The sequence below is a fragment of the Arachis duranensis genome, chromosome 8 (assembly GCF_000817695.3).
Source record: "Arachis duranensis cultivar V14167 chromosome 8, aradu.V14167.gnm2.J7QH, whole genome shotgun sequence".
Classification (NCBI taxonomy): Eukaryota; Viridiplantae; Streptophyta; class Magnoliopsida; order Fabales; family Fabaceae; genus Arachis; species Arachis duranensis.
The window spans coordinates 49,801,716-49,812,600 of NC_029779.3; the positions used below are offsets into that span (position 1 = coordinate 49,801,716).

Below are 10,885 nucleotides of genomic sequence, written 5' to 3' on the forward strand. Positions count from 1 at the left end.
CCATTATGCTTTATTACTATGAGTGAACCTGATTTCATTTATGAAGCTGACATGAATGAGTTTTTGAGTTTCCTCTAATGGTTCTTGTTTCTTATCCATGCTAATGTTGCACTTTTTTGTGCTATAGGTCGGACAGATGAATTTGATGCCAGTTTGTGAGAAATGACAGAGAGGTCAATGCCGAGCATATCTAAAGGAGTCCAAGCAAATAAATCTACATTTTGTTGAAGAAATTGTTGGAGTGTATCTTTTTCGTGTTCCTAAAGAGCTGTACCTACATAGCTGAACTTGTTAGAATCATTAGTTAAAGAAATCTTTTGTAATTCCTCTATTGGGGTAGATCGATCTTAGAGCTCGGCTCGTGGGTCTAACTCAGCTAATGGTGGAAGATCAAGAAAATTGTGAACATCATTAATCTATGCACTTATATCTTGGTTAGAAGCAGATATTCTCAGACTGATGTTGTAGCAATGTCGAGTTTCACGGTGGTCACTGTAGATAGTGGCAATGAGTAGGGGTGTCTGCGGTGTGGTTTGGATCGATTTTTCAAAGAAAAGTGATCCAATCCAATCGTTTAATTAAGCTGCGGTTCGGTTTGGTTCGGTTTTTTAATCAAAACCATCCGAACCAAACCAAACCTATTAAAATCGATTTGGTTTGGTTCGGTTTGTTCGATTTTTTCAATCAACCCAAAGAAAAACCTATCATACCATTTCACAATCATAGAACACAAATACGCAATAACTAACAAAGGTCTTGATTCAATGTTTCACAGTTATAGATTAAAAAAACTACATATTACACTGTTTAAAGTGACTAATGTGTTAGCAATTCAATAAAACACAAACACATATAAGAAAATGAATTCCTTATTTATTAAAAGACCATATTATATATATAGGCACAGGGTTCTCTGGATTCTTTGAGGCCCATAATCCAACTCGCTTTGCTCTTGCTTGTTTTTCCACTAGAATAACGGCAATATAAAGCTTATATATATAGCTTTGGCACAAAGAAATGAAGGAAACAAGAAAAAGTAGTATATCACTTACTGTTTCTAGTTTTGGACTTTTGTCATAGGCTTAGTAGTGCCATGCTAAACCCTTCTTCAGCATCATTTCCTTATCATAAAAGAAAAGCAAAATGAGAAACTCAAAAGCAATCCTATGTTATATAGAGCTACATTGAACTAACATGTATTTTGTTATTATTTAATTGTATCTAACTACTTTAATTCAAGAATGTTCCAAAGGCAACCCTGACAAATGAATGAAAAATCGAGAGAAAGTACAAACCAAATTACTTGTGCAAAAACAGCATTATAGTAGAGATCACCGACGCAACGACCATAGCGATCTTGTCCATATACAAGGACCCCCAAAGACTTTCCTTGAACAATCTTTGTTGGTTCATTTTTAGCTTCCTTTCCATATGGCATTACACTTTCAGGAGCATCGATTCCTTATCCTAACAATAAAAAACATAACTTCTCTAACAATCATAACCTAGAACCCTAACAATCAGAAATAATACACATTTATAAGCTAAAACCCCCAAATACAATAAATTGCATAAACAAATACAACAATACCACCAATTAAACACTTAAACAGCAAGTAGCAACAAATCAACAATGCACCAGTAAACAGCAAATGATAAACATTACCTAAATCAGTGGCTCGGGCTCCATATTGACTTGGGAGGAAGGCTGAGTGGGAGACCGAGAGCTGCTGGGTTGAATTGATGATCGTGGCCAGAATCCAGAAACGCTACTGGGTGGTGGCGTCTCAACGGTGATGACGGGGTGCTGTCATGCCCTGTTAAGTCAGTGGGTGGTGGCGTGTTGCTGGCCTTCTGGTCAGTGGGTGGCGTGCTGGCCTGATGTGTGACCGACCAACGGCTTCGTGTTGGGATCTCTGCTCTGTCCGCGTCTTCGCGAAGAGGAAGGCTTCGGTGTTGGGATTCGGAGGAAGGCTTTGCGGTGGTGGGACTTAGGAGGAACGTGGGTGCCGTAGGCAGGTTCGGCTGGGTGCGCAGGTGTCGAGATTTGGAGAAGAGAGAGCGACTGAGTACTGAGCTAGGTTAGGGATTGGGGATTTGGGGGCAGGGACGCTTACACTCGCGCACAGCAGCATTTCATTCGTTTGGGGTGGTGGGGTTAGTAATTTTTAGGGTTTTTTCCTAACCAGTTCGGTTTGGTTTGGTTTGAGTTTTCATGGTCAAAATCGAAAACCAAACCAAACCGCAAAAAAATAGTAAAATAGGTTTTTCTCGATTTTTTCGGTTTTCGATTAATTTGATTTTTTATTATTTCGGTTCGGTTCGTCAGTTTAGTTTGGTCCGGATTGATTTTGAACACCCCTACCAATGAGGTCATCCTACAAATAAAACTTGACACATAGATAAATTGTAGATACTATAGCACCAAACTTATTTAAAAAAGGACAACCAAGTATTAAATTATAAGGACTGAAATAATCAACAACAAGATATTGAGTATCTAAAGTTTTGGTTAGAGGATTCTCACCCAGTGTGATTTTTAACCACACAGATCCTAAAATAGGTACATATTCGCCTGAAAACCCCACTAAATCTCTAGTGGATAGTTGTAGTATATGATTGCTCAGCTTCATCTTCTAAAATGTGGAGTAAAAAAGGACATCGGCGCTGCTTCTGGGGTCCAGTAAAACTTTCCAAACTAATAGATCCCCTAATTGAATAGAGATCATGACTAGATCATCTAAATTTGTTGCAGTTGTATTGAAGTTGGATGGTTTGAATATCATCTCTGAAAACGTAGGAAGAAGTTGAGGATTATTGAGGGTACCTTCCACTCATAGCATAGCTTGGTAGGTGCGTTTACGAGCAGAGCTCGTAATTCTACCACAAGCAAAGTCTCCAGATATGCAATTAATTCTGCTGTTGGATGTGTCCGCCAATATATTTATCCAAATGTCTCTGGTGAGCTAGTCGCTCTAGTAGCTCTTTGGCTACAACACACTCGTCAGTAGTGTGTACATACTTTTTATGGAAGGTACAATATTTTGACTTATCCACACTCTTCAGATCTTGATAATTTCCAGCTTTTCGAGGAGGTTTAATGAGTTTTGCATTCAAGGTCTCCTTGATTATTTCTTCCCTCTTAGTATTGAATTGGGTGCAGGAATCATAATGCGCATTAACCAAGAAAGTTTTTTATTATCCCGAGCTTTATCATTGTCTTTATTGCTGTGAGTTTTCTCTAACCTTTGACCTTGGTGTAGATCTTCAATCTCCATTTAACCTTTTGCTTTCTCTCAAAACTCGGCTAAGGTTCTTGGCTTAACTACGGTTATAGCTTCCTGTAATTTTTCTAGGCGAAGTCCATTTTTAATGGCGTGTAGGTGCACCTCTGGATGAAGATTAGGAATGCTCATCGCTACTTTAGTGAATCGGGTTACATACTCCCTAGGGCTTTCATGTTTTCTTTGCTTGATTGTGTTTGTATAATCCTAATCATGCAAATAAATTGAAGATGTAGCGAACTAAACTTCAAATAACTTAGCCAGCTATTGAAAGCGTGAAATAAATTATGCAGACAAAGAAGAAAACTAATCAAGTACATGATCGTCTAAAAAAGTAGAAAAACAACAACATAAAATAGGGTCAGAAGCACCGTTTATTATCATCATGGAACAAAATTTGTTGATGTGTTTCTTTGGATCACCCAAGCCATCATAAAAGTTTTTGGGCAATTGAAGATTCATGACATCTACCATAAATAGTGCAACTGCGTTATCTAATTCATTTTTTTCATTGGCTGGTTGATCCTCCTTTGGTTGCTGAGTTTTAGAAACACAGGTTAGATCAGAATTTGCTTCCTCCTCGTCCGATTGTTCGTTGTAATCATTATGAGTTATTTGCGCATTAGTAAGCTCGGCTAATTGATTTTCTATTCCTTATTTTTCGTTTGCCATGTGCTAATTAGTAGGGCTGAAAATGGGTAGGGTTTGGTAGGGTTTGGACTCTAACCTACCCGCGGATTAAAAATTTCATTAAAACTCTACCCTACCCTACCCTACCCTACCCTACCCGCGGGTTGAGAATCTCTCAACCCTAATCCTACCCGTACCCTAAAGTTCTAAACCATACCCTACCCTACCTTACCCGTAGAAATATCAAATTTTTTCAAAGTATATATAAAATTCAATTATTTCGGGTTTTATACATATTAATAAAATAAAAAATAGAGTAATGTTAGGGACCAGCAACTTTTGTGTTTTGTAACCATCAATTAGCCATCAATAGTATTTTTAATGGTGTGAGATTACATCTAAAGGTGGGAGATCATTCATTTTTCTTTTGATGGTTAAGTGTTAACCACAAAACACAAAAATTGCAGGCCCCTAGACATTTCCTAAAAAATAAAAAGTTAATGCTCTAAATTACTAAATTAACTAACTAGTTTAATAGTTGCTCATTTATTGTAAGTCATTACATGAGGGAGGTTGTGGGTTCAACTCTCATCTCCGTCACTATATACCTAATTTTTATAAAATATGTGTTATATATGGGGTGCGGGTAGGGTAGGGTAGAGTACACCCTACACCCGTACCCTACCCTACCCGCAAGCATAACTGGGGTATAGCTTGTCCTTTTTTCGTCGGATAGAGTTATACCTCGACACCAAGAGAATAAGGGGGTGGACACCTGCAAAAGAAATTCCAACGCTCAACTTAGTGAGTAATAAGCTCTGTATATCGTGTTAAAACAGTTTCTTGCATCCCTTTATATTCGAAGTGGGTGTCAATGGTCGGTTATGCATTTTATTCTTGTGGGCCGATGTATAGCTCGTCCGGCGATGAGTAACTATAAGCTTTTCCGTCGGGATAAGTTATACTTCGGCAATGAGAGAATAAAGGGTGGATACCTGTAAAAGGCACTTCGACGCTCAAGTTAGCATGTGAATAATAAACTTTTCAAATTGCAATAATTCGAACAATCTTCTTACATTTTCTTTATATTTGAAACGGAGAGTAACGATTATGTCTCCGAGTAATTTTGCTTTAAATGAAGAGTAATAGCATATTTGTGCGTTTTAGTATTTATTTGTTTTGATGACTGTTATTGATAACCGATTTATAACGTATATAGCTGAGTCATGACGTATAGACGAGCTATAACGGCTATATCATAGCCCCCAAGTTTGATCTAGTGATATTTTGATGAAAATAGGTTTATTAATGAGCTATGACTCGGCATTTTGATTTATAGATATATGGAGTTCCCAGCTCAACATGTTTGATTAAAATAAATATTAAAATATATAAAAGCTGAAACAATTAATGGAGAAGTGTAACTTTTCTTGAAAAAGAAAATGAAAAAGATAGATGGTCTTGTCATTAAAAAGGGTTGTAACTAGGGATGGAAAAAGGTCAGGCGGCCTGCCAGGGGCCTGTGTTTGGCCTGGCCTGGTTTAACCTGTTATAAAATAGGTACAGACCCAGACTTTTTTAAAAGCCTTAATACATTAATAGGCCAGACTCAGATTTACTAATTAGCTTTATAGGCCTGTCAGGCCTGTCTGGTCTTGTTAAAATATAATTAAATATATAAATAATTATTTATTATTAATAAAATTATGAGATATTTTAAATTTATTATATTTTATTATAAATATTTTTGTATATTTTAAATATGTTAAAAGTTTAAAATTTTTTATAAATATTAAATATATGACATATTACATATAACTATTTTTATTAAAAAATAAATTTTTTAAATAATATTTTTATTTTTATAAAAAAAATTATCAGGCCTTTTAACAGGTTTCAGGCCAGGCCAGGCTGAATAACAGGCCAGACCTAGTAATTTATAAAGAGCCTATAACAGGCTGCAGGCCAGCCTCAGGCTAATCAACTGTATGACAAGTCAGGCTTGTTAAGAGCAAAGCCTGACCTGACCTAGCCTGTTTCCACCCCTAGTTGTAACTAGCGCTCCAGTTTCCAATGTAATTAAATACCGTTGAGTTTGATAGAAACAACAGTTGTAATTGAAGAGATGGAACTGAACTGGTTTTTATTGAATTTTGCATATGTATTTATAATTGTGAAGGATTTCATTACTTAAACTATAAACATCAATCTGTTAGGTTGTCATTCCTCTTGAACAACTTTGTCCGGATCCATCATCGATAGGTTATTATCGGAGGTTAATAGTTTTGCTTGCATAACAATACACTCAAATCCTTCAGCAAAGGCAATTAAAATCACGATTTATCTATTGTTCTCCAAATTTTTTAACTTTACATAACTTCAATCATTTGAGTATTTATATTAGAGAGATCACTCTCCTTCTTCTTCAGTTCATAACTGCTCTTAATAAATTTGAGCGCTTCTTTTTTTGAGAACTTTTTTTTTCATCTCGGCTATAATATTATCATTCTTACGACAAAGAAGAGGAAAAAGAGACGGATTATTATTATACGTTTTTTTTAATAGAAAAAAATCTAGAGGGTTAGCACTTTTATTAAAATTTGATCCGTACTTAACTAGTAAAAAAAAAGTGAATAATTTCACACAATTAAATATAATCTCACATCATTAAAAATATTAATAATAATTAATTGATGACTATAAATTATAAAGAAAAATACTAGAAGGTCAGCAAATTTTGTGATTTATAATCATTAATTAATCATCATGAATATTTTTAATGGTATAAAATTATATCTAATAATATTTAATTACTCACTTTTCTTTTATTAGTTAAATATTAACTAAAATCATAAAATCTACTTACCTTTCGTCTTTTGCGACTTGACTACGAATTGCATGAACCACATGTTGCACAATTTATTCAACTTTTCAAAATATCAAATAATGAAGATTATTTTTATATTTATAATAAGAAACTTATTAATAACTGATTATATATTTTATTCGAGGCTTGAGGAAATTAAAAGAAGTGAAAAGTTAAAGCACATGGCATGGTTTGAGGAATATAGATATAGAAGAAAAAATGGAATCGGTGGAGTTGGCGGTTGTGGGTCCCCAGTCCCCAGAGGTGACAAGTGTGACGTTGACGGCTAAGCTAAGCAGGCGAGTCCTAACATGTATTTATTGGGCATCAAATGTAAGCTGTGTTTTTAAATTCCATCCTCATAACTCATCACTCCACAATCCACATAGCTAGCTGGTAATTAATTAATAAGAATGGTTGATTTTGTGTTGGTGGGATTTCTGTCCCTGCTGCTGGGATGTTGTTGTCCTGTTTATGGTGTTGGCGAAGGAGGTTGGAGCAATGCCCATGCAACCTTCTACGGAGGGGGTGATGCTGCTGACACAATGGGTAACTGCATATTCCATTCTATATATTATATTTGATTTTGAGGCATGCATGAATCATGATGTATGTGTAGGTGGAGCGTGTGGATATGGGAACCTGAACAGCGAAGGGTACGGGAGAAACACAGCAGCTGTGAGCAGTGCCCTCTTCAACGGAGGCCTGAGCTGCGGAGCATGCTTCCAGATCAAGTGCGTCAATGACAAGAGGTGGTGTCTGCCGAGGTCGGTGGTGGTCACCGTCACCAATTTCTGCCCTCCAAACCACGCCCTCCCTAGCACCGCCGGCGGATGGTGCAACCCTCCCCTCCACCACTTCGATCTGGCTCAGCCTGTCTTCCAACAGATTGCCAATGTCAGAGCTGGCATAGTCCCTGTTGCCTACACAAGGTACTTACTACATGCATACTTTCAGTTCTTCTTGTTTCATTCGACACCACTCATCATCATGGTGCAATTACCATTATAGGGTACCATGCCAAAAGAGAGGAGGCATGAGGTTCACCATCAACGGCCATGCATACTTCAACTTAGTACTAATCCAAAACGTCGGAGGTGCAGGCGATGTGCATGCCGTTTCAATCAAAGGCTCCAACACCAATTGGCAATCCATGTCAAGGAACTGGGGTCAGAACTGGCAGAGCAACTCATACCTCAACGGCCAAACCCTCTCCTTCAAGGTTACCACCAGTGATGGCCGCACCTTGATCTCTAACAATGTTGCCCCTCCTTCCTGGTCCTTTGGCCAGACCTTCACGGGCCTACAATTCCCTTAATCCATTAATTAATTTCTCATTTAAATTAAAGCAGTTGCAATTTCACTTCTCAAGTTATTAATAATAGGATCTTGCATGTATGTTATGAGTGATTATTGAGTCTTAAGGGTATATGTACTCCCAAATGAAAAGGGGCTTATTTTTTAAAATAGTCCCATTCATTTCAATTGTGGTAGAGTTTTTAGACGGTAGTGGTGGATCTTTAGGGTTCACCACCCGGAATTTTAGTTTCCTGTCATTTTTACCATGAAATAAGTGATCGTACTATTTCGCTTCAAATAAGAGCCAAGAGTGATATGTAGTATTTGCTAGCTTATATTAGCAAAACCGATATTGTAACGGGATTAATTTGCTCCCATATCTTTTAAGTTTATCTAGTTTTGTGTGTTGTGATTGTCAGAATGAATGTAAGTCATTAATCATAAATGAAATAAAAGTAGGCTCTTCTTTCTTTCTTGTGACAAGCTGCCTGATAGTTAGTCATCTTGGTATTTGAAAAATTTTTATTTTAACAAAATAAATCATAATTTTTATTTTTGATAAAATAAATTTTACATATTAATTCTGTTTGATAAAATAACCTAAATATCAAGGATGATGGGTTAACCATTATAAATGATCTAAGTATCAAAATGATTATTTACTACTTTGTTTTGTATCAATCGAGTTCAAACTTCAAAGAGCTATTCATTGCTTCTGAATAATATAATGATATTTAAGAAGAAAAAAATCAAGTTAAAAAAAATATAAAGTAACAAGCTAATAATTAATATTGAATTTATAAATTTTATCATGTATAAATTTTATAAGGATGATTAAACTATGATTTTTTACTTTACTAATTTTTTTTAATGTAAAAAAAATTATATGAAAGATGGGACTTTTTTATTTAAATAAATAAACAAAAATGATTAATTCCCAAACTACAGGAGAATGAAAGTGGAATGAAAATACGCATGGTCCTCTTACTCGCAGCGCACATCAATCTAAGAATGGCACCAGCGAAACAGGGACTGGAAGAAGAGTAGATCGCGTAAGGAAAAGTCTGACTTCCAATACAAGACTAACGACTGCAAACTGACCACTGCAAAATGGTTCAGCACGTGCGAATTAAAGCACATCAACCGTGTCAAACACGAATCGGGCCAACATAGTGGCAGCGCCTACGAATTGTGTTGCAAATTCCAAAGCGATATGAGACAATTTCTAAGCCTTGTTATTGTTTCATGTCATATAATACAAAATAAGAAAGACCTCGCGGTAGTTCTGGTAGTCGTGGCAGAGTACCTGCACCAACACCTTGCCGGCAGCTCCATGATCCAAGTCATGTTATCGGAAGGTCATTGATCGCAGATGAGCTCGTTGAATATTATACTTCCTGAGCTGCTCAAGCACACTCGTTACTATGTTGCGATTTAACTTTAACGTTAGATTAAATTGAATCCTATTTGAATTGAAACTGGTAATGACCAGTATCCAAAGCCCTAGAGTTTTTCAATTACCGTTTGTCAAAGTAAAATTTGAATAAAAATAATTTTATAGAATTAATTTTAATTAAAAATAATTTTGTGTCAATATGATTTATATTTGACAATTTTATACTAAAATTAATTTTGATAAAATAAATATTATTTGGATAATATTAGTTAAAATATTTTTTAGATAGATAATTACTAAAAAATATAATATTAATAAAAATTAATATTCATTTATTAAATTAAAAATAATATATTGTAGTACTCTTTTTAAGTATTATTTTTAAGTACTCTCAATAATTTTAATTTTATTACTGTTTTAGATTCTAACTTTTATTAGTTATGTTTTTATTATCATGTATGGTTAACTTTTTATTTAATTTATCATTTGTAAATAAAAACAATAATATATATTATAAAAAATTAGAATATTATTAAAACCAATAAAGACTACAATGTAGGTGAAGTGAACGCGCTTTTAAAATGGAGAATCACCTTTGCGTTTTAAGCAGAAAAAGTTATCGAACACAAAAAACTCAAAGAATTGAATTAATATAAAAGTGAGCATTATATTATTATTTTAATAATAAATTTTGGTTATGGCAAAACTCTCGCTGTATATACAGAAATAGAAATATAATGACCAATAATAAATTTTTAAATAAAATTATATTAATTAGTTTCTTTTAGATAAAAAATATGGAATATAGTTTGCAACACAATTCATTAGCGTTGCAACTGTGTTGACCCAATTCATGTCTGCCACAGCTGATGTGCTCTAAGTTGCGGGTGTTGAACTAGAAGCAGTCATTTTGCTGTTGTCGGTCACATATTAAGAAGTCAGACTTCATTTTTCATGTGCCATTCATTTTTCTTCCATCTCAGTCTCCATTTGAGTGACGTCATTTTTAGATTGATATGTTTTTTATTTTACAAGCGTTACAAACAAAGTAATCATGCTTATTTTTATCCCAATTTTATTTTGTGTGTATTTTAGAAATTAATTACTTTTGTTTATTTATTTAAATAAAAAATCTTAAAAGATGGTGTATATATCTCTTGGTTGAGGGCCTAAGTCCTTGATATGTGATTTAAAGTTATTGTGAAAGACTTACGAATCTTTTAAGTAATATTTAAAAATAAAAGAGCCTTTTAAGAAGTAAAAATAATTTAATATTTTGATATTTTATATAAAAATATTTTTTAAAATTATTAATTATATTTGGATGCAATAATATAAAAATTTATTTATTTATTTATTATGTTAAAATATTTGTTTTAAAATAATTTTTAAAAAAAATATAAATTATCA

General features: G+C 34.4%; 1 protein-coding gene across 1 annotated transcript; it reads left to right on the forward strand.

Moving 5' to 3' along the window:
- The first annotated feature begins 7,122 nt into the window (after nt 1–7,122).
- Nucleotides 7,123–8,562, forward strand: LOC107463517 (expansin-A1). The gene is made up of 3 exons (XM_016082319.3): nt 7,123–7,329; nt 7,400–7,712; nt 7,792–8,562. Exons 1-3 carry the CDS (start codon nt 7,194–7,196, stop codon nt 8,096–8,098), a joined length of 756 nt encoding a protein of 251 aa, XP_015937805.1. The 5' UTR covers nt 7,123–7,193; the 3' UTR covers nt 8,099–8,562.
- The last annotated feature ends 2,323 nt before the right edge of the window (nt 8,563–10,885 follow it).

Bases quoted from the DNA above. Each gene is read 5' to 3' on its own strand.
- LOC107463517 (XM_016082319.3), top strand. From the start codon at position 7,194: ATGGTTGATTTTGTGTTGGTGGGATTTCTGTCCCTGCTGCTGGGATGT. The intron at 7,330-7,399 runs GTAACTGCATAT...ATGTATGTGTAG, and splicing joins TGATGCTGCTGACACAATGG to GTGGAGCGTGTGGATATGGG. The intron at 7,713-7,791 runs GTACTTACTACA...TTACCATTATAG, and splicing joins GTCCCTGTTGCCTACACAAG to GGTACCATGCCAAAAGAGAG.